The sequence below is a fragment of the Ursus americanus genome, chromosome 17 (genome assembly GCF_024610735.1).
Source record: "Ursus americanus isolate L20-20 chromosome 17, mUrsAme1.1.p, whole genome shotgun sequence".
Classification (NCBI taxonomy): Eukaryota; Metazoa; Chordata; class Mammalia; order Carnivora; family Ursidae; genus Ursus; species Ursus americanus.
Window position 1 is genome coordinate 37832904 of NC_142143.1, and position 26352 is coordinate 37859255.

Sequence of the window (26352 nt, forward strand, 5' to 3'; positions counted from 1 at the left end):
GTAACATCTCACCACTGTAACCGTGCTGCTGCGAACGCTGCAGAAATAGACTATTAGTGGTTAGAAGGGAAGTGCCACCAAAATGAAGACAAAATGAGGATAAGAGTGATGTTTTCCAGGTCAAATCCACTTAATTTTGTAAAAAGAAAGAAGAATTCAATGTACATAGTACAAAGTGACGTTAGGGAAAAGAAAATCTCTACTGACTTCTCACGAAGTAAAAATTCTTTTGCTCTTTGCCCCTCCAAATCTGTGTAAGTAGAATACTAAGATGGTTCCCAAGACCTCTCCCTCTCCTCCCCTCCCCACTGCTGGTTTACACTATCCTTTATAGCCTGAGTGTGGGTGAGCACTGCGACATATTAGGTTACCTTATAGGACAAGGGTGTAGGGATATATTTAAGGTTCCAAGTCAGTTAATTCTGAATCAAAAGGGAGATCATTCTGGGTGGATCAGACTTAATCAGGTGAGAGCCCTTCAAGAGGGACCTGAGTCCTTCCTGAGATGAGACAGAGATGTTCCATTGGCCTTGAGGAAACGAACAGCCATGCTATAAACTTGCCTTTGAAAAGGGCACCTCCACGAAGTAAGGGTCTCAATCCTACAATGGCAAGGAACTGAATTTCTCCTCAGTATCTGAAGGAGATTGGGAGAGGGTCCTGAGTCCTCCAGCTGGCACGTTGACTGCAGTCTTGTGCGACCCTGAGCAAATGTTCCAGTTAAACTATGCCTGGATTCCTGATCCACATAAACTAGGAAACAAATGTGTATTGTTTTAAGTTATTATGTTGTATTATGTTATTGTAACCTTTTATGCAGCACTAGAGAGCTAATATATCTCTCCACAAACTATTTTTTAGTATATATTTATAATAGTAGAGCATAGTCTCAAATTAATTTAATAAGTAATTATTTACTGTCTATAGTTCATAGGAACTATATATATGAGAATGTCCATCTCTGCCTCCAAAGAATTTAGATTAATCTGGAAGAATAAGGCAAACAGCTCGAACAAAAGCATAAAATTGGTAAGTGCCATAAACATAAGATCTATAGGAAGGAAAGTCCAAAGGAGCCTCTGATCAAGGAAGCAGGAAAAATAGTCCAAATATGTTGGCATGTGGTCTCAGCAGCACTTTATAGTCAAAGATTGTTTTTTATAGTCAAAGTCATTTTTTAAAAATATTTGAGAGAGAGAGCATGAGTGACAGAGGGGGAGAGGGAGAGAATCTCCAGCAGCCTCCACGCTGAGCAGGGAGCCCTATGGGAGGGGTGGAGGGGCTCTATCTCCTGACCTTGAGATCATGACCTGAGCTGAAACCAAGAGTCAGATGCTTAACCGACTGTGCCACCCAGGCGCCCCAAAGTACATAAGTCACTTGAGTGTACTATAGTTTCTAACATTCTAGCTGTTACTGGACTATTACCTACAGGTTTCCAAGTAACTTCTGTTACAAAAATTGTGAGGGGTTAGTGATAATACCAGGGGCATAGATACGTGGTGGTGTGTAGAAGGAGCCAGGAAAGAATTAGCTCTGCTTATGGTGATGACAGTCTATTTCCTTTCTCTTCGTTCTGTTCCCTGCCTTAACACTTACCCAGTTTCTCTTCACTCTGTCAAGTGCATGGACTCTCATTCTGTTTGTCCTTGCAGGAGAGAAGAGATCACACTCATTGCTTTCACTTTCTCACTTCACTTTCTCACTTCCTAGCTTGTCACTTCACACCCTGCAAGCGGATTGCTGATTCCAGCTCCCTAATGAAACAAGGCTGTCCAAGGTCAACAAAGAGGTCTAAATCCACTGGCCTTTTCTCGGGCATAGTCTTCAGTGATCTCTGTTGCATTTGCCATGCCTGGCTGCTTAAATCTCTACTTCCTCTTTCTCATGGTCAAAAGAGAAAAAAAAGTCAAATCATACCCTATTCCTGAAATCTCATACCGTCCTACGGTTTACAGAGTAAATTATGATGTATCTCATAAAGCCTTATGGTTTATAGGGAAAAGCACTAAGTGTTCTCAAAAGTGGGGTCACATGCTTTCTCTTCCCATCGCATCATGCAGTGTACCCTATAATCCAATGACACCAACCAAACTGCTGACCATAAAACTCCGTGATGGTGCTCACAGCGCATACCGAACAACTCCTTCTGTTCAGAATGGAATGCCTTTCTGTCACTTCCTTGCTTATGCAAATCACCTCCTCTGGTTCAAGGCATAATAGAAAGGCCACCTGTTTTTTTGTTTTTTGTTTTTAAGTCCTTCTCTGTTATTCCCATAACCTTTCTCCCTCCTTTGTGCCTGGCTTACCTGTGCATACTTCATTATACCCTGGACTAAAGTATGTTTTGCTTAACATCTCTGAGATTCTTTATGCTCTCATAAAATAGGGATCATAAACGTATACCCAGCAAGGTTGTTAAAAGGAATAATTGGTCAAACCGTAATAGGTGATGAAGGCCTGTACTCTTACTCAGAAACTACTGGTGGTGGTGGTGACGATATCTGCTCCTGGTCCCCCAGTGGACTGAAAAGGACACCAGGGCAGATTGCATGCTTAGGCATTTTTGTTTCTCCCGAACTTCAAGGAGTAGGTTTAAGAAGTTTTTAATCAAATAGGTTACTGTTTCTCAGAAACTCTTTTTCCTTCACTTCTCTGACACTTCTGCTTTACCCACTCACCTATTTCTTCACTGGTTTTTTTTACTCATCCGTGAATTTTATATTTTAACAGTTTATTCACTTTCTCTTTTCCACCCTATGGTACCCTTTTAATAATAATTACCCACTTTCACAACCTACATTTATATGCGGTCAACTCCCAGACCTCCGTTTCCAATGCTGATCCCTCTTTCGCATTCCCATTCCCTAGAGGGCACGACCCTGCCACAGTACCCAGCTCGTCTGGACTCTTCCTTCATTTCTTCTGCCTGGACCCCCTTGCGTGCACTCGCAGTGCCTGGCATATCCGTGCCCTTCTTCCCACAGCAGCCGAGGCTTTCATTATCTGCAGTGTTCCTTCAATTACCTCCTTTCTGCCTGGTCCTTCTTTCTAGCCCTCCCCTTGCAATCTGTCCTACCCACACACTGCCGCCAGATTGATGTTGCTGAAACAACACTGTAATTGTGTTACTTCCTTGTTTAAATACCTTGAATGGTTCCTGGCTCCTCTTTAACTATTAAATAAAGTCTAAACTCCTTAGCCTGATATTGATGGCCCTCTCCGAACGAATTCCGAATGACTTTTCCAGTCTTGTTTTTGGTGACGACTCTACACGTCCCTGCGGTTTCAGCATGCGTCACATCTTACATTGTTACCGTTTCTACGCATTGTTATCTCTTCTATTAGATTATAAGGATGGTAATTTATGCTGCGTGGTGCGCCACCACCGGCCGTTCATCCATGTCATCCGCACTTGCGGATGGCCTGCTCACTGTAAGCCGTGCCATGTGTAGTCTAGAGAAGGAAAGAATGGGTCAGACTAGGAGGCTGTCTTCTACGAACTTAAAGTCCAGGAAGAAATATAAGATATGAGCATAATACTACCACTTGGTAGAAGATAAACATATTAAAGGAATAATAGAGGTGTTTAGTAAGAGCATTACAGGAATGCTAACATTTTAATTAGGCCTTCATCCTTTAGGATGTGGAGGCTTTAGATATGCAGAGATGGGAGTAATGACATTTCAAATGTGGGAACACCATGGACTAAGGCATAAAGGCAGGAAATGTGGGCATGTATCCGTGGGACAGTGAATAGTTCAATTGAGAGAAGTTGGAAAGGTAGGTTGGGGCTATACTACAGAGGGTCTTGGATGACAAATGAGGGGAATTACTAAAGGTACCTGAGCAGAGACTTGCGTGTTCAGAGCAGGGCTTCAGGAAGAATCATCTGGAAAATGTGTATATGATCGGACTGGCCAACAGTGGAGAATTATTGTGGGAAGACCTCTAGGAGGCTCTAATGACTGTAATATGGATGAAGATCCAAATAGAGCAGTGGCAGTGGGGATGGAAATGGAGAGGGAACAGAGAATGAGGTAATCGGACTTAATAACAAGTCGGACAATGGGGGAAAATGTGGTAAGAGTCAAAGATGCCGCTCAAGTTCTAAGTTTCAGGATAGAGGAGTATATACGTGTGTGTATCTGTTCTGAGGCGGGAAAGGTGAAGGTAGTTTGATATATGTAATTTCAATTGCAAATAGCATATATAGGTGTACGGATCTGAAAGAGTGCTTCAAAAATGGAATTCATGGTTGTTTTAATTTCCATTTCCCTAATGACTAAAAGTGTTGAACATCTTTACATGAATTTGTTAGTCACGTGTGTCTTCTTTCATTGACTTTGTGTTCAAATCTTTTGCTCATTTTTGTATTGGTTTGAAAGAGGTTTTTTCTTTTCCAAATATATTTTGGAAGCATCTCCTTTATTAAATAATACATATATTATGGATATTGTCTCCCAGGTTGTGACTTGCCTTTTTATTAATGGTCCATTTCAAAAAGCAAAAAATCATTATTTTGGAAAAAGTTGAATTTATCAACTTGTCTTTTATAGTTAATGCTTTTGGGTGTCCTTTTAAGAAAACCTTTGCCGGGTAGAGGAAGTAGGGAGATACTGGCCAAAGGGCAGAAACTTCCAGGATACGGAGCAATTGCAACTCTCCTACATCACTGGTGAGACGTTAATAATACCACCACTGTAGAAAAGACAGTTTGACGCTGTTAGAGCTGAAGCCTACTTAATGTAAAATAGCAAAATCCGATCTCTACTGATTAGGCCCTGAAAGGCAGCCAAGTAAATTGCGTTAGAGCCCCACCAGCAACTATGGAGAAGAAAGGTAGGTGGATGCCAGCAGCTGTAGAAAGGGGGCGTGAGAGGGCATAGTTCCAGTTAGTGTGGGCAGAAGACGGCTGGCAAGGCCATTTTGAGGCACCACAAATGATCTCCACAGTGGTGGCGTTACTGGCACCAAGAGTATGTGAAAAACTAAACTGCAGTGTTTTGTGTAGCTGATAAGGTGAGACCAAGAAATTCACCCAAGCAAACCTTACAAAAGTACCCATTGCTGGGGAGGGTGCTGAAACACATCACTTGCAGTTGTCTTTGAACTCTCCACGAAAGCCCAAGAAACTTGGCTGTGTCGTGTAGCAACAGTCATAAGAAAGGAGTTCGTCTTGTTTCCTGGGCATTCCAATATAACCTATTATTTTTAAAACTAAAAAATGAAAACAAGTCCCAGATCTCCACTTGAATAAAAATGCTTGTGGGGAGAACCATTTACCCTGAGGACCAGCTTGGCAGCTGCTTGTATCTTGTGCTGAATGGGACAGGGCTGCCACCAGGCCAAAGAAGAAAACAAATGGGGAACATTTTTGTTCAGTGCAGGCAAAAGGGATAGAAAACAGGAAATGACAAAGTTAGAGAAAGGAACAAGAGAGAAAAATAAAAAGAGAGGGTGAAAGAGAAAAGGTGGGTATGTAGTGCTGTGTGGCTGAGGGTAAAGCGAAACGGCTCTGTAGGCAAGCCCATCTTTAGTCCAGGGTAATGGTCCATGTTGCCTCTGATTAGGGCTATTACTCCTTTCCAGTAAGACCCCTTTGGAAGTCCCTCCCTCCTTTCTTCTTTTCTAAATGGGGTATAATTGACATAGAACGTTAGTATTAGGTGTACGACATAATGACTTGATATTTGTATAGCAAAATGATGGCCACTATGAAGTCTGGTTAATACCCATCCCTACACATAGTTACTACTGTTTTCCTTGTGATGAACACTTCTAAAATCTTTCTTAGCAACTTTCAAATATACGATATAGTATTGACTATAGTCACCGCTGTATGTTATAGCCCCAGGACTTACTTATCCTATAACTGGAAGTTTGTACCTTTTGACCCTCTGCCTCCAATTTCACCCATCCCCCCAACTCCCTGCTCCTGGCAGCCACCAGTCTGCCTTCTGCATCTATGAGTGGAGGCCCTTTACTTGAGAATATGATTATCTAGGGTCTTTTGAGCTAAAGGAGAATCAATCTACCTACTGTGAACCAAGTTTCGTGCTGGGGTTGGAGACAGAAAGATGAAAAGACAGTGTTCTGGTCTAGGGTAGACTGGTTGGTATTAAGAGAAAAAACACAGATAAGTAAAACAAAGTACGAATTATAAAATGTAAAGACTTATTACAGAAGGTGAATTGCTGGTTGACAGATGTGAAGGAGACAGGAAGATCTTTAAAACGGAGTGGAGTTCTGAAGGATAGCTGGTCATAGTCCAGTTGGACAAGCAGTGGCAAGCAAGACAAGACTGGCAGAGGAGAGAATTTGTACCAAGATCGGGAAGCGTGGAACATGATGGATAATACATTCAGTAACTCTAAGCATGTCTATCCTGATGAAGCCCACTGTGTGAGGGTGAAGAGTTGGACATGAGGTTTGATAGGTCCAACATACGTGTGAGCCATATCAAATCATCTCATAAAAAGCTACTGATATCTTGCTAAGATATTTTAATTTAGAGATCCCCTGGCAGAAGAATTTGGAGTCTTATAATGCCACTGTGACCTAGACACAAGTTAGAATTATGTGCTTTGAGTTCCTTAGCATGTCCTATACAGCCTAGTACATGGCAGGTACAACATGTGTATGCATTGGAAGTTTGAACTTGGAGTATTTTTATGTGTGTGTGTGTGTGTGTGTGTGTGTGTGTGTATATATATAATTTTAAGATTTTATTTGTCAGAGAGACGGTGCACATGCAGGGGAAGTGGCAGGCAGAGGAAGAAGCAGATTCCCCGCAGAGCAGGGAGCCCGATGCAGGACTCGATCTCAGGACCCTGGGATCATGACCTTAGCTGAAGGCAGATGCTTAACCAACTGAGCCACCCAGACATCCCAGTACTTTATGTATTAATACCACACTGCTCACACCTTCCAGAGGTTATGTACTATTATTATCCTTATTTTATGGAGAGGTTAAATGATTTGCCTAAGATCACATACCAGTACTGACAGAACCACAATTTTGAACCCAGACAGACCCACTCCAAAACTCACACTGGGGCCTTGCCTCATAGCACACAATGCTGTCTCAACTTGGGTTAGTTACTAATATTGGGTCAGAGTCTTTGAGTGATTTACGTAGCATCCTGGACTAAGTATTAACACTTGAGGGCTACTGAAGTGAACCAAAGAATTTAGGGAGTAATATTTGCATGATTAGAACAATGTTCGTAATCATAATGGTTTACTGATTTTATAGAATTGGATCCAAATCCTTCTGAAAAGGAAATTATTACCATAAAATTTACTTTACGGCAATGAGCAATATAACTCCGTCAGTTAAGGTTTACTCACGAGATCCTGGATCTTTTCTAAGTTTCTACGGACAGGTCCACATTACTTTCAGTAAATGGCATATTTACTAAGGCAAATACGTTTCTACTGATACTCTACTGCTGACACCCTCCCCCCCGGCCTACTTTTCTTTTTAACTTCTACGTGTACAAACAGCTCGATAAAGAAAAAAAAGAGAGAGGGTTTAAGTGGATTTGAAATTCTGTCATGACAGCTGTTTCATTCAAAGTGTTTGATGAGGAAAGCTTTAAACGGGCCAATAGCTTCTTAATTTTTATTTTAAACTTCTCTAAGTTCACTTAAAAGGCAGGCTGGGGAGGCACGTGGGATCAGAAGATACCAAGTTTAAATCCTTCATTATAGTATTCTCCTACATGAAAATCAGAACAAAAAAATAAAGTCAAGTGCTAAAAATATAATAGTACATCATATATTTTCCTGCTGGTTTCTGCTTTTTAAATTCTTTGTCCGATTTAATAGAAACTGGCACAAACCTGTCAGTGATGCCAGAAAAGATCTACAGAGTCGCTAAGAGTGAGGAGAAAGCCGTGGTCTCTCAGCTTCTCTCTTTCTGCTGTTTTCTTTATACATTTGCATTTGCAATCAGGCTTCCTCTTGTGAAAATGTAACCTGTATTTTGACATGCAACCGGTATGTGGTAAGGAGTAGACATTTTAAAGCTATTTTAAAATATATATATTTGTAAAGTATTTCAACAAGGTAATTCCTGAGTTACTTTTAATGTATGTCCAAAATATCCACTCCCTTTATTTGTCCTCGGGTGTATTTATTTAATGTCTTCAAAATGCTAATAGAATATAGCTAAATAAGGTTGAGAAACTTAGCTGAGATCTTAAGTCATTTGGTGGCTTTATGTGCTCACTTCTACTCTGTATTACCCACGCTTTGGCAATTTATAAAATCCCCCAACACTAGTTCATTTGAAAGGCATGAATTTCGTGGGGGAATTTTCTGCATAATAGGCTTCCAAGAGGGAAACACAATTCAAGGACACATTTAAACAACTTTCCTGAAGTATCAGTAGCATATGCTTTTGTTATGTTTCCACATCGAATATAGGCTGTTGATGGAATCATTTTGCAGACTTGTTCTTTAAAATCTGTATTACACACAATGTCCCAATTTATAACAAATAGTTTATAATATTCCTCTTACTCTCCAAGTATAAATAATAATACATATCTATATATAATTTTTACAAATCAAGAAAATGTGGGAAGTATAATAAAAAGGAGAAATAAGAAAACAGTTTATAATGAAAATATCTACATTTCAGTATAAAAATCTTCAGGCATAATGATACTAGAAGGCACAATGAAATAATCAAATGCTTGGAACTGCAAAAAGGGATTTTGGATTTAGAGAAATAAGACAAGATTTTTAAAAATCAGGAGAAAATAAAAGGTCAGAGATTGGGTGAACATTACAATAAAAGCTAGAATGTTCAGTTTATATTAGAACCATGAAAAAATACAGTGTAGCTGTGTTTATATGTCAAATAGTTCTAGGCTTAGATAATGATAAACAGGTTTTTTTTCTGAATGCATGTCTTATGGAGATTTTGAGAATCGTGCAGAACGTGGGAATATTTTTCATTGTGTGAAGCTGTCTCACACATTACAAGATTTGTAGGCTCCTAGGTCCATGATCTTTAAATGCCAGTTGCCATTCCTCTTACCCATTTTTTAGCACAGTAAAAATGGCCCAATGAATGTTCAGAATATCCTGCCGGAGGCAGTGCCAACTCTAATAAGAACCAAACTGACTTCACACTAAAGGATTCAGTTTTTACAAATGGTAGCTCTTAAATATTTCTCTGTCCGTATTCACATACACACGCAGGTATTTCCCACATTTTGAACCAGAATTAAACAGATGATGAAACAAACTAAGATTTAACGAAAAGTGTTTGAACGTAAGCACAGATTACTACACTGTGCTGTGATGAATTGCAACGCTTATCTCTAAGTGTCCTTGTCCCAAATGGATTCCTTCAGCATCGCATTGATGAAGTCACTCAGTATTACAAAGGACTTGCTTTGCTCTGAAAATAACACTCATCAGTATTGTAACATTTTTTCCGTAGAGATATTTCAATTTACTAGAAGCTAACAATGAATAATAACACTTAACATTTTAGCCAATGCTTTTCTGAAGTTGAGGAAGAACTGAGTCAACAGATGATCCTTGAAGCTGAGTCATATACGGAGCTCATCGATACAATGAAACAAGATCATTAGTACTTAGGTAGTAATGAGTTGTTAACATGGCAATCTGAGTGCGTCCAATAAAAGAAATGCAGAAGCATAAAGTGAACAAGTATCCATTTTAAATCCAGATAATACAGTGAGAAACTCTGAATTAGTATTAAATTGGTGTCCCAAGTATTCAGTCCTTTAAAACCTATCAAAGGACAAATGTCAAGCAATGGCTCTGAACAGACACATGAGACCCTAATAATTTCAAGTCTTAGTGGTGACAAGGAATGGTGGAGTTGATTTGCAGCCTCAGTGATATTCTGTTAAAGCAAATTCATAAATTGCAAGATTTTTCCTGATGCTTTTGTACCTACAGCCTGTACCCTGTGTGGCTTCTTTGGACAAATTGTTTACCTGACTAAGCCTGAGCTTTCTTATGTATAAAATGAGGATAATCGTTCTCACTTAGGAGAGTTTTTAGAGGGCAGAATGGAGGTTGAGTTTACAGAATTCACAGTGCATACTTCCACATTAAGTCCTTGACAAAGATTGGCGATCACTACAATAATTACAGTTATTCACATGCCATGGCTTCCTGTCTGTTCCTAAGGATTCTCTTCATTTGATCTTGAAATGGTCTACTGGCATTAACACTATGCTCATGACATTAACATAAAGCAATGACAGGATCCATGACAATGACATTCGGTCCATTCTGCAGTCAGATGAGGGAAAACAGAGTTACTGGACTGCATTTTTCATCACTGATTGGCTTGTACCATACTTAACCACCTACATACCACCACTCAGTGTTGACTTTTCACCGGTGTTGCTGGGAGGGATAACAAGACTTTCCTGACTGCTTTTCCAGGCAACTGCTTTCTTTCCAACTGTGTTCCTCACAGCCAGGCGTCTTTGTTGCTGCGGATGGGAAAGTATCTTGGGAGGGTAAGGAAGACACTTTGAACTCACAACAGAAGCTTGATTTGCTTTATCCACATTATAAATTTAGGCTTCTGTAATATTTCATTTGAACAAAGGGATCCTTGCCTAAAATGGTTTGAAAACCATGAGTGCCTAGATCAGTTTCTTCAAGCATGGCACAAAGAGTGTTTGGTATAATGTTTGGTATAATAATGTTCGTAACAGGATAATATCTGTACAGTTTCTTCCATGGTGTCAGGCACTTTCAAAGTATGGGAAATACAAATATGTGGAAGAAATGGTTCCTGTCTCTGAGGCATTTACATTTCAGTAAGGAAGATAAGCCCCAAACAAAACTGAATTATCAAGATAAAGATTTTCATGAAGGGCTTGGGAAGGTTGGAGGAAGACTCAAATAATTCTGCCTTGGGAAATGAGGGAACTTCTCATCCACGTGATAACATCTGAACTGGTTCTTGGCTGATAAAAGAATGTGCCCGTGGTGATGGCAGAAGGGAGTCCGGGAAGAGAGAAAAGCACGAGAGAAAACACTGGAATGTGAGTGCTGGCTGAATTAATAGGACTGAAATGAACTGCAGGTATAGGAATGGAGGTGAAATAGGTCTGGGAGACAAGGAGGATAGATCTCTCATTTGAAAGACTAGGTGAATGAGACCACCCAGGGAGAGCATGTTGGAAAAAAACAGAAAATGGAACAGGGTTAAAAATGTAATCCTGGGGGGGTGCCTGGGTGGCTCAGTTGTTAAACGTCTGCCTTGGGCTCAGGGCGCGATCCCGGCATTCTGGGATCGAGCCCCACATCAGGCTCCTCCGCTTGGAGCCTGCTTCTTCCTCTCCCACTCCCCCTGCCTGTGTTCCCTCTCTCTCTGGCTCTCTCTCTCTCTGTCAAATAAATAAATAAAATCTTTTTAAAAAAAATGTAATCCTGGATCCTCTACCACTTGAGGGGAGGAAAGACCATGAAAGAGGAGGGCCAGTCAATGAAAGAGTGTAGGGGTTGGCGGAGAAGGAAGAGGAGAAAAAGCAGAGTCCTAGACATCAAGTTTCAGGTGATGGTGGCTGATAGCGATAATGATACAGAAATATCTGTGAGTGAAGGCGGGTCATAGTCTTTATACCTGTGCATCAAGAAGCACCTGGTGACTCCAGTGAAAACAACTTTAAGGGCACGTGCAGGATGGAAATCAGAGTGGAAGGAGTCGAGTCGTTAATGGGAATTGAAGAAATGGATATCAGGATTAAGGTTATACTTTTCAATAAATTTTGGGGTAGAAATGAAGAAGATACAACGGTAGCTTGAAAGAGAGGTAAAGTAAGGAGAAGAAAATTTTAGTGCAGGAAAGAAGAAAATGGAACATTTGCTGAGCACTTACTGTGTGTTGAATTTTTGCTAGGCGCTTTCAGATAGGAGAACCTTGAGCATGAGCGTGGGCCAAAAGGAATGAAGAAGTGAGAAAGTGAAATTATAGGAGTTATTAAAAAAAAAGAAGGAAAATTGAAGGTGATAATGGGGAAAGGAAACACCATGAGGGAATTCACCTTTGCTAGATCAGGCATCATTGGAATGGGTTTAGAGAATGCAATGTGCATATACTGGGCTGGAAAGTTTTTGGTATTTTTGTAATATGGGTTTCTGTCTGACCTGAATAGAGGGCTTTTCTAAAATGGAAATAGATTTGTTAAAATAACAGCTTGAGTCTAATACTAACATTTATAGAGTGCTTACTCCGCCAGACACTCTGTGAAACACTTTATATGCATTGCTCCCTTTACCCAACAGCCCTACGGTGGAGATATTATTTTTTTTCCTATTTTATACAGTAAAAAACTGATACACAGAAAGATTCATATTCCCAGGTCACAGAGCTAGTACGTGGTAGAGCTTAGATTTGAACCCATGAGCTTGTGTTTTTAACCCCTCTGTTAAACTGTCTGTCCAGTAGTGTTTCTGCACAGATTACACAATTACCCTTAGTCCACTCTCATTCTGGACAAAGGGACAGGTTCTGGCTGTTTGGTTTTCTGCTGTGCTCAAGGAAAGGTGCACTCTACTTCAAGAAGCTCTTGACTATCAAAACCTTAATCACAGCTATTCGGACGACACGAGTTCACGCTTTACAAACCCACCGTAGCCCTAGTCATATTAAAAATCAAAGTTGCAAAATAAAGGAATGTTCTGAAAAACCTTGTCTGCTTCATTTAGATAACAGTGTGCAGAATGAATTGAAAGATAAAAATGCTCAGCGTTTACCATTGCCTTTTCTTTCTTTTTTTAAGCCCCATGGTGTTATGGATGATATCATCAGGCAATTTGGTGTGAATATGTCCCATGCTGGACTGTGCCGATTACCCAGCTAATGACATGCACAGTCCTTGCCATTGTGACACCGCTCTTCTCGCAAGTGGGAATTTCAAGTGACAGACTAAAGCTGTTTGCTATCAATTTCGCAAAAAAAACCACATCTGCCAGATAGCCAAGATTTAGTTCGGAGACCGAAATCAATTAATATTCTAATTTGTTACCTGTCATTAGTGTCACACTATATTATGCCAAGTCAAAAGTGATAACCCTTATATAACATAGGCTCCTAAAGGAATTTGATTTGGGAGATAGGTTTTATTTTTGTTTAGTGTTGCTCCCTGCGCATAAATCCCATTAGAAATTTCAATTACACAGCAAAAATTATGATGGATTAAAATGAAACGGTAAAATATGCGGTTAGATATGTTTAATAAAACTACATGGCTGTGTTTATGATAAGCTTTTCTACCTCTAATTTACTGTACTATTTTAAGATTTGGCTAGTGGACTTGTTTCTTTCTATTACATCAAGGAGAGATCTAGCAACATGGTTTTTTATGGGTGTTGCCCAGATCCCCTGGCATTCTATTACTTTAGGTTGCTGATCAAAAGCAAATCTCATGCCCAGTGTGTAAGAATGGGACGAGGGAGTGGAACAATGGCTTGGGAGGAAATGAGATTAGCCAAGGGAAAGAAAGGAATGAAGGGAGCATTTCCTAGTTTCTATTTTCCAGCTGACTGTTTTCTTGCTGCTGAACAGAGAGGGAAATACGTAGTACATGATAGTTGTCTCTAAGTGCGAAAGGCTAAAAGATGGAGGTGTCACTATAAGGATGGAAACAACTTGCTTTTTTCAGTGCGAATGACACAGTCAAGCACTGAAATGACGCTTAATGTTAAAAATTTAAGATTTTTAATATGCTTTAATTTTTCAGCATCTTAAGGCCTCGAAGTCGTAGAGGGTGGTTCAGGATATAAGTTAAATGGACATTCATTCAGTATTCATTCAGTAAGTAGCTATGGAGTGCCTCCTGTGTACCAGGCACCACCTGGGATATAACTGTGCAAAGAACAGACCCAACTCCTTGTCCTCGGAGGGCTTCCATTATTTTGGAGGGAGCCAGAGCAATTTAAAAACAAATAATAAGGAGCTCCATCTGCAGTGCTATGCAAAATAATATGGTGAGAAATAGAGCAAGGGTGAGGAAGTCCTTAACTAAGCAGATGACATTAGGGCCAAGCCTAAAGGAGAAGAGAGAATGAGTTATGTGGATACATGGGGAACATTCAGTCCCATAGTTAGTAACATTGCCATGCCATTCATGTTGTTTACTCTTCTAGAAAAGGAGATGGTGGCGGTGAAGATGAAGCAGAACATGAATTTTATTTGGTGGTCTTCATTTCTTTCTCTGCTAACTCATTTCTCTTAGGTAATCATGTTGATAAAATATTCAAGTGAGCGTTTGCCCCCTTGACATATGCATTTTGGTTTGTGACTTGTAATTACAACCTCGAAGTTTTGTCTATAGTACTGGGATCATTCATCAGCTCTGTAGCGGAGCAGGAAAGAGACCTTGGGTTTCCCATCCTAGGGCTCCATCTATTGGTCCCTCTCTACCTCCTCTAGATGGTGGATCTTCCTGCTGAGAATGATAATTACTGGCAACTATGCTGAGAGTGTCTCTCAGATGAATTTGTTAAAAGTAGATCAACAAATTGTTAGTCACTAATGGACAAGAAATTGATTCTGTGTATTTTTTTTCTGCCTCGTTTCTCAATGTCCTTATAGAATAATTTTCTTATAAATTGATAAATCTCTCATTTGGATTACTACAACATCCTGCTTTATCTTCTGCCCTTGCCTTTCTAGAGCCCATTTTCAACACAGTTGCTAGGGTGGCATTTTAAAAAACCTGAGTCACATCATGGGACACCTCTGCTCAAAACTCTCCAAAGCATTTTATTTCACTCACAGTAAAATCCACGTTCCTTAGAATAAAGCCCAGGGCCTCCCATGATATGGCCTGTACTACAGTCTGAATTCACCTTCCGCCACCCTCCATCTCATTCCTTCTATGTAAGGCTCACTGGGCTCCTTGCTGTTCCAAGCAGATTTTTGCCCAAGGGGCTTTGTCCGAAATTCCCAGGTTTTAAAACTTCCTCCTCCACTTCCTCCAGGGTTCCTTACAAAAGAAACCAGCCCTGGTCATCCTAAAAAACAATGTTTTACCCTCTATGCCCTTCCATATTCCATTTACTCTTTTTTAGTATCTCTTTTTTAAAAATTATTTTTATTTAAATTCAATTAATTAACACATAATGTGTTGTTGGTTTCCAAGGTACAGGTCTGTGATTCATCAGACTTATATAATACTCAGTGCTCATTACATCATGTGCCCTCCTTAATGTCCATCACCGGGTTACCCCATCCCCCTACCTCCTCTCCTCCAGTAACCCTCAGTTTGTTTCCTATGATTAAGAGGTTTGTCTACCTCTCTGATTTCATCGTCTTTAGTTTCTCTTATATCATTTCTTACTACATGACTTACTGTATATATTTGCATCTTTATTGATTTATTACTTCCTTTTTCACTAGAATATAAGCCCTGTGAGGGCTAAAACGTATTTTTCCTGCATCTGAAAAATTCTCTAGTTCATCATAAGTATTCAAATCTGAATAAACAGAGCAAACTATGGTTTCAGATTGAAATGCCAGTGACAGAACCTAGAGCTGCACTCATACACATATGCTTAGGTACAGCTGACGGGTTGTTTTCCTGATGAGGACAACGAAAAATTTAAAAACTGTGCAGAAGATTTTGAAATATTAATAAATGGAAGGAAATCAAACTTGAAAGTTCGGGAAAGTACATTTTAACTATTGCTTAGGAATAATCTTTACAATGGAATAATTTCATAAATATGAATTTAAAATATATGTGGCACAACCCCTAAACATAAATATTCTAGAGAAAAACAGACACTGAAAAAAAAAAAACTCACCTGCATTAAACAGATACAATTTTTTTAAATAAACTGGGCTTCGATGTATAAAGTATATTTAAAGATTTAAAAAATCCCATTTCTAATATTCCATTTTATTATTGGCATGCTACAATGCCAATAATAAAAAAAATCAAATGTACATTTATAGTATGTTGAGAGAATTTCTGCTTTTTTCCAGGGGATAAGGTCATTTTCAAGCATTTCTTTTTACCCTACCATCCAGCCATATGTAGGAGTACTCACATGGAATTTTATGCAACTCATTCATAAACTTCTCCTTCAGCTTAGAAAAGCCATCTTCCTTTCCTTCTCCAGAACTGGCTGGCTCTGTGGCATTATGTGGTAGAATAGTTGCGACAGTAGTGACTGGCGGGGCGGCCAGCGCCTCATGATGACTCTCGCTCACCATTTTAGGTTCAGGAGAATCTAAGAGGGGAGGAAAGCAAAACAAATAAATAAAAGAACAATTCCAAATGGCTTAACTGATCCCACATCAAAGGTGCACGAGAGATGAAACACATTAGAGGGTGCCCCTGCTCACTGGGTATGTAGTCTATCATTAGCATATTACTTTATGTCGGCTCATAAAGTATTTATGGAACCACCGTGGAGAGTCTTTCCCAGAAGGTAAGGGCAGGCGTACTTACTGAAAACACTCTCCTAACAATAATATGGGAGCTGTCAAATCTATTAGTTGTTTATACTGCCAATATTTACTGTGCAGATTTAACTTCTAACCCATATACTACAGAACTGTGGAAGAGACAGTTGCTGAAAACATACATGCTCTATGCTGTCAACATTTGTGTTTTATAAGAGGAAAGAAAGATAAAATGTTTATATTGAAATTGTTGTTGGATGATAGCATGCATTCAAAATATTAGTGACTTTTAAGATGGTTGTAAGCAGTGCTGTTATAACATTGGTGCTGTAAGAAGTCATGAGAAGTTAGTTCTTGAATCTCATTTATTGACGGTACATTTTCCTCCCACTCATTTTTTTTTTTTTTTTGACATTTACTGTGGACAAAACTGTGATCAATAATTCACTTGTCTTGCTGGGTAAATGTCTGAAGCCAGGGTAAATGTGGCATGATTGACTATATATATCAAAGAACTGACGATGAAACATGACTTGTCTGTCAAATCATTTCAGTTTATTCAATTTGATTATATTATTGAATAACTCTATTAAATTAACGTATTCAATGATTTTAAGTGTTTGTTTACCTCCAAAGTGTTAAAAAAACAATTAATCCTTAAGGTAACTAGTGAAACAAATCTTAGCCTTGAATGCATAGTCCCCTTCATAGCTAAATGAATTCTGACAAGGCATTTGACCTCTTCATTTATCTGCCTTCCGAAACATGAAGTACTGAAACCTACCCTGCCGAGATTTTTCTTAGTACATGTGAAGAGCTCTATGCATGTAAAGAAGGCATTCTAAAGAGGTGGGCTTGAAGTCCTATTCTCCAATCTAAACATATTCTGGACTTTCATGATTAATTTTACTGTGTGACTTAAGATTTCAGGCAGTGCTGGCAAGAAAGGGGACAGGATTTGGGGCAGAAATAGATAAATACAGACATGTCTGGACAAAAGTAACTTCATAGGAAAGTTGATAGGCCTATAAAGCCCTTTTGATTTGCAAAGAAATGGAGATAACCAGCAAACAGACAAAGGATTTCATAAAATTAAAATCTTCTGTGAATTAATTATGCACACTTAAACTATTCAGTGGAAGTACAATTGAAAGCTAATAATCTCAGATTTATGGAATTATTATTAGACTCTGAATCAAAATCCAATGATATTTGGATCTCCTGGAAGGTGGTGATGGCCACTGCTAGTACATACACACAGATAATCGATTTTCGTTTTATAATGTATTCTCTCTTTACAGCTTTTAATTTTCTAGTAGCTACTAACAAAACCTTTCAAGTTAATCAGACAGATGTGAGCTTAGATCTTCTCTGTTCTTTAGTTTCTTCATTTGTCAAGTGAGAATAATCATACCAAAGACGTAAGGTTTTTGCGTAGACAATGAGATAATCTATGCAATGAATTTAGCGCTCTACCAATTGATCAGTCTATCGATCCTGCAGTCCTCCTGCCTCCCCACCTTAGGAATACTTGGCAACCCAGAATTTTCGAGATTGTGGAAAATTGTACTTTTTTCAACTCAGGGTCACTTTCTAAAAGGTTTTCTTGATTTTTCTTGATTTTTCGAATCTGTTTAGGTTAGGATCTCTCTCTCTGCAAAAAACTGGAGTCCTGTTTGCAGAACTTAGGTGAAATTTCGATCCTGATAATACCGTAACTTTTATATTTCATGTGCGTCAGCAGGACTAAAATTATATACACTTACATACACAAACACATACATATGTATGAAATATCAGTATGTATGAATTCAAAAACTGAATTTGTTCCTCTGTTGTGAGAATCACCAGATATGATATGCATTATTATCTCCACAGGTTGATTGAGGGTATTTGAGGAATCATGGTTTACTGTAGGATTTAAAAGAAATTGTTGCATTAATTACAAATACGTATCTACAACACTGCTATCATTAAATTAAAAGTATGCTGTCTAATTATGTTTCGACTCAATGTTTGTCATGTTCTAGAAGTGAGACACTGTTGCTTGTTATCCGCACTGATCAGCTGTTACCCCAAAGTGGCTACATAATTGCTTCTAGCCTTTGTGCACAGGAATAGCTGGGTCCTTTGCCATTCAGGTTGTTAAATATATTTTCATGTTACCCCAGCTTAGAATGGAATATAAAACATTTATACATGTAAGTTGAAAGGACTAAAAGGCTATTTAGAAAAAGACTTCAGTAGCATCAACATCTAGAAGATAGACTTGAAGTTTACTCAATATGTATTTTTTAAAGAGGCAACCAATGTTTCTATAATTTCCGAAAACAATCCTCATCAGATATAAGGTATGCTTTACAAGTGTTTTCTCAAAACAGGTAAGAGCTATAAACTTTTAGCTGTTACTAGTCAGTGATATTATCTGTATTATTTCTGATATTTTTAAATCAAGGAAAGATGATAAATACATAGTGCTCAAAACTTTTACTTAATGTACACCACTGTGAAATTAAAGTCTTTCATAAAAGACAAAAATATAATGGGCAATTAAGAACCTAATATACCGACAAAGACTAATTGTTTGCTTAATATTTTCTTTTTCCTTCATATTTGGAGAGAAGATGCTGTTTGCAAATAGCAAAACTAAGAACAGTGACATAGCCCTTGAATTTATATTTGTGGAAATAAGAAGCTGACTTCTTATTTTCCATCACTTCATAGGTGGAAAACTATCTAATTATTCGGTTCTCCCTAATGTTATAACCTTATATTTTATTATGTAGCATTGTTTGCTTATTCAGAAAAAAATTTATATTCTACCCAAGTCTTGATAAAATAACAGCCAAAAGTTATTGATACCCACTAAGCGGTTTAGATCTATGAAAACATATAGTTCCCACGCCACTCCCACGAGTGGTATGATTATCACCCGTTTAACGGTGAGGAGACTAAGGTATACAGAGGTTATGCCGTTGCTTCAAAGTCATACGGTACTAATTGGTCGAGTTGGGATTTGAGCCTAGATGTCTTAGTCACTATAGTGTTAGGGACTTGCACACTGTGAGACGAGTGTCCAACAAAATTGTGGTTTTGAAGGAGTTTTTGACCGTAACCCATAGTAAGAAGTACATTTTACATTGTGCACATAAAGGCTCTCGCCACCTAGATGTTCTATACGGAACAAAAGCTTGACAGAAAAACACTTGTCTTCACTATGTGTGAAATATTCTGATATATTTAATTCTGTTATTTTTCACTAAAAAATTCTGGTTGTACCCCCAAATTGTATACACTGGTTTCACAATTCTCTAATGGTCTGAGACCCACAGTTTGGAAAACCACTGTAAAAAAGGGACATGGGAAGACACAATAAAACTAATGGGGCTAATGAAAACTAAAGATGGCCACCTAGTAACCCACTGTGTGCAAAATACTGTCCTTGGTATAATATTCTCAATTCTCAATTCCTGAAAGGCAACTTGGTCTTATTTTACAGGATAAACTGGGGTTTGGAGAGGTTAAGTGATTTGTCCAATAAAGATTTAGCCTAATTCAAGGTTCTTTCTACTAGTCTCCTCTCATAATAACACTTAGTGTACTATTAAACAATTAAATCAGTATCGGGAAGATAGTCATGATTTTCTTTTGAAGTGGTTTACCGGTAAATGGAAAACACAAGTCCTCTTGCCAACAGGAAAGAGATTGCTTCATTTTAGAGTGGTAGTCATTTGGTTAAAGTGGAATTTGGCATCTTGAGGTATGTCAAGAGAAAGATTATTGAATAGAAAAATTCCTTCCTCGGAGAAAGTTCAGTACGAACGGCATTAGCAATTCTCAAAGAAATACACATCCCTCCTGACAGAGAAAATGTGTTTAATTTCACAAATAGCCAAAAACCTGAAAGTTAAAATAATAATGAGCTAATATATCTTCCTTTGTAAATGCGGCTAAATGTAGATATGAAGGGGAGGGTTCAGAAAAGTGAGCAATTGGGAAAGACCACAGAGTAGAAAAATACCTTATGGCGGCCAAAGTAATAGAACATATAAAAAGCCATAGAAATGTTCATTCTTTTTCTAGGAATTCACAATAAAGAATGAATCTGAGGTTTACAAACAATTTAAGGATGTTTATTGTAGCTTGTCATATTAGAGGAGCAGAAACTACCTAACAGACTTTTTAAATTATGGTAATCCATTAAATAAAGTTACTAGAATTATCTTAGTAAATATTTACAAACCTAGAAATACATTAGAGTGTTAGATGAAAAAACAAAGTATGAAACATTAAAGTATGTCCAATTTTTCTAAATAAAAACTCTTGTATAAAAGAGGTTGGAAAAATACATTTAAAATGTTAAACTTGTAGAATATTCACTTTTTTTTTGCATGTTTACATATTTTAAATCACACAAAGAAAAAAACCTTTAACACTGTTTGCTCTTAAGAAAAACTGGATCTTGCTGAAAGAGTTTAATTTCCTAGTGCCAGATTTTCAAAAATATACTTTAAAATGTAATGTAAAAAGCTAAATTGCTAGAAGTAATGGTTTAGTTATGTATTTAGCAAATACAGTGTACAAAATGGCCACTGGTTAAAATACAGTGTAGAAAAAATATTAAGGTATCATAGAGGTTAATACTTTTGTGGTATAAAATGAGGACAATCAGGATTTTGGTTGCCATGACAACTTCCCTTTGTCCCTTATATTCTTCTGGTAGGACTTTAATTATGTCTGTCTCTAGGTCTATAAATTGATGTAGATTTCTCAGATTATATAGTGAGATAGTCTACCATACTGCGTAAACATAATGGTTTCTGGAGAAAGCAGTGTTTCCATTTCTATTTAAGTATTGTATTTTATAATAATAGCATGCAAAATTAAAAGGTAAACAGGAGAGGGGAGCCTGGGTGGCTCAGTCAGTTAAGCATCTGACCCTTCATTTCAGCTCAGGTCATGATCTTAGGGTTGTGAGACTGAGCCCAGCATTGGGCTCCATGCCGGGCATACAACCTGCTTGAGGTTCTCTCTCTCCCTCTTCCCCCCCTCACCTGCCCCACCTCTCTTTAAAAAAAAAAAAAAAAAAAAAAAAGTAAACAGGAGAAAAAGGCCAAGCAGACACTGAAAATATTACTTAGAAAAGTATTCTAATGCAGAAATGCCCCAAACCGAAAGTAAACTATTGAAGTAATTACCATAAAGAGTCCAGCAGATACCACGGAATATGTTAGAATGCATTTTTGAGAAGGAGGGCAGAATGTTAGTGATTTTATTCCCTCAGAATTTGCCTTGACCTTCTGTAGATGTAGGCCGAAACCGGAAGAGGATGCCACAGGCATCCCTCCCTTCCTTTCAGAAAGGGGGCGTGTTTCAGAGTGTTGCCTAAGGACAGCTCAGAGCTCGGTAGTCTCTCCTAAATAATTGCCCTTGGCTGGAGGGAGCTGCCATGCCCAAGGTTAAACCCACTTCCCCAGGGAAAGCCCACATGCAATGATGGTGGATGCTGCTCTAAAGGCCTGGCCCCTGCCTCAGTGTGATCTCGAAGGGCCCTGCAGGATCAGATAAACCTCTGGTGAACGCACCTCACTGCAGCAACTCCCTCTGTCCAAACCTGCCTTCTCCACTCCCTCCCTGGAAGGCATTCCCCCAGGAAGCCACCTCTGACTCAGGGCAGCTTCCCAGGGACTCCGACCTATGGCACCCACTCTGGAAGATTTTTGGGGAAAACAAAAAAAACCCCAAACCACTGTCGAAGTTTCATTTAAATTCTTCCAAACCCAAGGATCCGTAGGCACTACGTGAAGTCTAGCAGCATTATCGAATTCTTCCACCAGTTTGCAGATGTTTGAATGCCTGTAGTTTGAATAGATACTTTCTCTTGAAGGAAGAGGAAAGCCGGGGATTCTATGGTCCCTCTCATGGCGATGACAGCTGACTCCGGCGAGAGTCCCAGTAAAAGGGTGAGAGATGAAAGGTTGTTTTCAGACTTTGGAGCAGCTGGAAACACAGCAGGCCAGCTACCTTCAGAAACCATAAAAAGTACAGGCTGCTGGGTCTTTTCTTCTTTTTTTTCCAAAATAGATCTAGTTACCTCCAAATTTTACCCATTTAGTCACAAAAGCCTCCTAAGAGGTACAGAGCGAATTTTGCTGAAGAGTGTGGTTCTCAGGCAGTATCTGTCATAAATACGTCTGGACCTCGACTATAAGTGGGTCTGCTTAGCTGTACTTTGAGAATAGAATCTGCATCCTTCCCCAACCCTAGAATACTGCACTACAAACACTGAAAAGGTGTATAGATGTTTATCCCAAAGGTGTCTCTGGAAGAGCATGAGCAAGAAGGAAATCCTGAACATTCACCAGCTGCATTTCCTAGGAATCTACTTCTTTATTTACTTGCCACTTAATCGAGGTTGAGGCATGACTGACCTACAGAGAGCGGTACATATTTAATGTGTACAACATCATGGATTTGGAGAGAAGTAGACACCCAAGAAAGCATCACCACAGTCTCTAGTTCCTGGCTCTATAAAAGTGTTGTAGGTCTCTCTTCCTTCTTGGAAACGGTCTCCCTCAGCCACCTACAGCCATATTGGTTCTCCTTTCTTTTCTATTTTTTTCTCTCTCCTTCTTTCTGATCAAAATCCTCCTGCTTTCCTTATCTTTGCTTTTCTTACTTGTTTCCCTTCAAATGGGAGAACAATACTTACTATAGGTTTCATTTGTCATGTACTAGGCATTTGATGTCTGCTGAGTGTCTACTGAGCCCTATGCTTTATGTGGAGGCAGAGGAAAGGAGAATAAGACACCAATTCTCACCCTCAAGACAGCTCATGAGTTTCTCCCGGCTCTCTTTCCTGCCATTATGGAAACTCAATATGCCCCGTGATCGTATCGCTTGATACCAATAGTGGTAAATTGCAGCTCACGGTTATCTTCTTGACGTAGTGAAACAATTGGAAACATGACTCTGATTGCCGGGAGGCAGATGGAAAAGCATGGTTAAGAAGTAACAAGTAGGACCAGGAATTAGGGAATTTGGATCCAAAGGAAATAAGAGAGGGGTATAGATGTGAGGTTCTCCAAACAGTAGAATAGCTTAAAAAGTAAAAATTTGTGTTAAAAACCAGAGATCAAACTTTTTAAATGGCTAGTTACTCTTTCTAGAGGTCGGAAAACTTTGACTTATCAACTTCTGCTCTTCGTATTTTTAATGTAAATTATTTCTTATCTTTTAAAATATAATTTAGTTTTGTAGATTTTCCAGTGTTCATCTCCTTCCATTCCTGTCTCCCCAAGACTAGCAAGCAAAAGCAGTTCCTCAAGATCTGTCTTCCTTAAAGGCAGGAGGATACTGGGTAGAATTAGAATTCAGTTATTCTCCCATCTCATTCTAGTTTTGATTGTTTAAAAAAATAATGTCCTATATCCAAAAATGTCATCGCCACTAAGGTTTATTTCCAAGTTGGCACAACTTGTTCAAAAGCATTATTTTCTTTTTTAAACATTGTTTTCTCCGGGAAGAGACTGCTCTCACCCCGGATCCTGCAGATAATGGGTGGGAGATGTATTTGAGCTGCAGACCCTAGTGCTTACTGTTCATAGCTCCTTTCCGGTGAAACTGTCCTGCTCACAGGCTGTAATGATGGGCAAGAGTCGAGGTAGATTGCATGGCCACCCCCTTCCACCAGAGCCACGGTGGGTTTCAGGAAAGACGAGTACCTGATTCAAGGGCAGCTCACTTAGATGCTGGCCCGAGGCCAATGGCACTAGTATAAGATTCTCTCCCAGGACTGACGCCATGAAGTACTCAGAAGAAGCCGAGGCAGAAAGAGGAGACATGCTTCTGGTCACAGAGTTAAGTGGTGAAGCCAGGCTTCCCAGCCCTGTGACCACAGGGCAGTGCCATTCCTCCAGTTACCCTGCTTCCCTTAGCCCGGTTTTCAGCTCTCAGTTTCCATACATAGTGCACGGTAAAAACCAATATTGGTAGTAATCGGAGTAGCTGTACCTTGTGATCAAGAAAGCATAGTGGGAAGTAAAAGCTACCGTGTAGGTTCACTAGGCTAGGTCGTTTTTTGGAATGTTTAAATTGATGGCCGGAGGCGGTGAATTCCGTTACTAAGTCTCCTCTGCAAACTGAATGCACGTGAAGAGAGAGAGAACTGACGGCGTGGAGTGATCTATAGGCCTAGACAAGTGCCGTGGAGGCCAACTGAGAGTTGAGGGTTTCAGACATTCAAGTAAGTGCATTTTTTCACATCTTTGCATCTCGGAAATGGGGATTTGCCTTACACTCTGTGGCATCTCACATCATCGCTGGCCGGGCCCCTGCATTCTCAATCTGCTTGTTACTGCCATTGACGTCCCGGACAACAGATCACTGAAAGGCCATTTGAGGAAGGAATCTGAATCCTGGTTGCGGTCTGAAAGCTTCCGATTGTAACTTACACAATTAAACCGGCAGCATGGGAGTCAAGTGTCTTGGAAGATTTTGGAAGCATTAGTGGAGCAATGTTTAAAGAAATGCTTTATCCAACACGTGTGATAGCACAAAGGTAAATGGTGTGTAAAAAGAGATGGGCATCATTAACTCTGAATGAGAACAGGTTTAGAAATTTTGAGAACTTATTAAGCAATCTATTTTGCTTTTAATTTTCTCATTCGCCTGGATAAAAGTGACACAAAATAAAATAGTCTAAGTCTGAATGAGTTTTCAACAAGAATAAAATAAAAATTCAGATGATAAGAAACCATTTTTGACATAGTCTAATTTGTAGCATTTTTTTGTGTATAAAATAATGGAGCATCTTGTAATTAATGTTTTCTTAGAGTACATAAAATATACATTTCCTACAGAATAAAGAGAAAGCATTAGCATTGTTTACAAATAATGTATTATAAAGCAATAAACTTGATAAAATTTTTAACAAACTGAGGTTCTCATTCCCAGAAGATCAGTCACCACAATTATATTTAGCAACTGAAAGCAACATAAATTTCAGAAGAACTAGCTAAAATAAAAATAAATCCATGAGCCAAATGGAAACTATATTTAGTGCGACAATATTTCCCCCTTCAGACCTATAATAGAATAAAAGAATGGAAACAAGTAAATCATATCCAATTCAAAGCCCAAGTACTGAATTACTGTAAAATGATACAGAAAATCAAGGGGTCTTAAACAAAATTGAAAACTTTCCACCTACAATAGGGAAATAAATCTTGAAAATAGGGACATGAGGGCAGTTTTAAAAAGCATTTAAAGAATTCACAAATGTAATGTTTTTCTAATCGATTTACTGTGTACCCATTTCTCTATTAATAAAATATTATTAGAGTTTTAAAAGTTGCTATTTATTTTAAAAGCACCACTTAATGGAGAACTTTGATGGCTTGAAGGGGCCTCCTAAGATTTTATTAAGAACGGGCAGAGTCAGGGATGCCTGGGTGGCTCAGTCAGGTGAGCATCTGCCTTTGGCTCAGGTCATGATCCCGGAGTCCTGGGATTGAGCCCCGAAGCAGGCTCCTTCTCCCACTGCCTGCAGCTCCCCTTGCTTGTGCTCTCTCTGCCAAATGAATAAATAAAAAATCTTAAAAAAAAAAAAATGGCAGAGTCATAATCAAGAAAAGCTAACAAAATAGCCTTTCAAGTGCATTGTAGAGATTTCAAATGTATTTCACAGTGTTTTAAAAATTGTACCATAAGGGTCAAAATCTCTTTAAAAATTATTTTGCTAGAAAAGGTAGACATGAAAACCTAGAGGTGAAATAGATCTTGCATGGATCAATTTAACATAGTTTTCAGTGACACTGCTCATTGTGTACAATATTAATTGAAGTTACCTCTCTTTGACTTTTGCATAATAAGATGAAACCAGATGCTTTTGGCAGTGACTGGAGAGAGATAGGCTTAGCTGGATC

At 38.9% G+C, this 26352-nt stretch overlaps 1 protein-coding gene and 1 long non-coding RNA gene across 2 annotated transcripts in view; one reads left to right on the top strand and one right to left on the bottom strand.

The window, feature by feature from the left end:
• Window positions 1-26352, bottom strand: part of SYT1 (synaptotagmin 1) — an 820357-nt gene that overhangs the window by 196962 nt on the left and 597043 nt on the right. Inside the window, exon 5 of the mRNA XM_045779553.2 lies at window positions 16069-16251. Within this exon, the coding sequence (XP_045635509.1) occupies window positions 16069-16234 (166 nt within the window). The 5' untranslated portion in view covers window positions 16235-16251. The remainder of the gene's footprint in view (window positions 1-16068; window positions 16252-26352) is intronic.
• LOC148108663 (uncharacterized) overlaps window positions 1-26352 on the top strand; it is a 403649-nt gene that overhangs the window by 149937 nt on the left and 227360 nt on the right. The window lies entirely within an intron of this gene.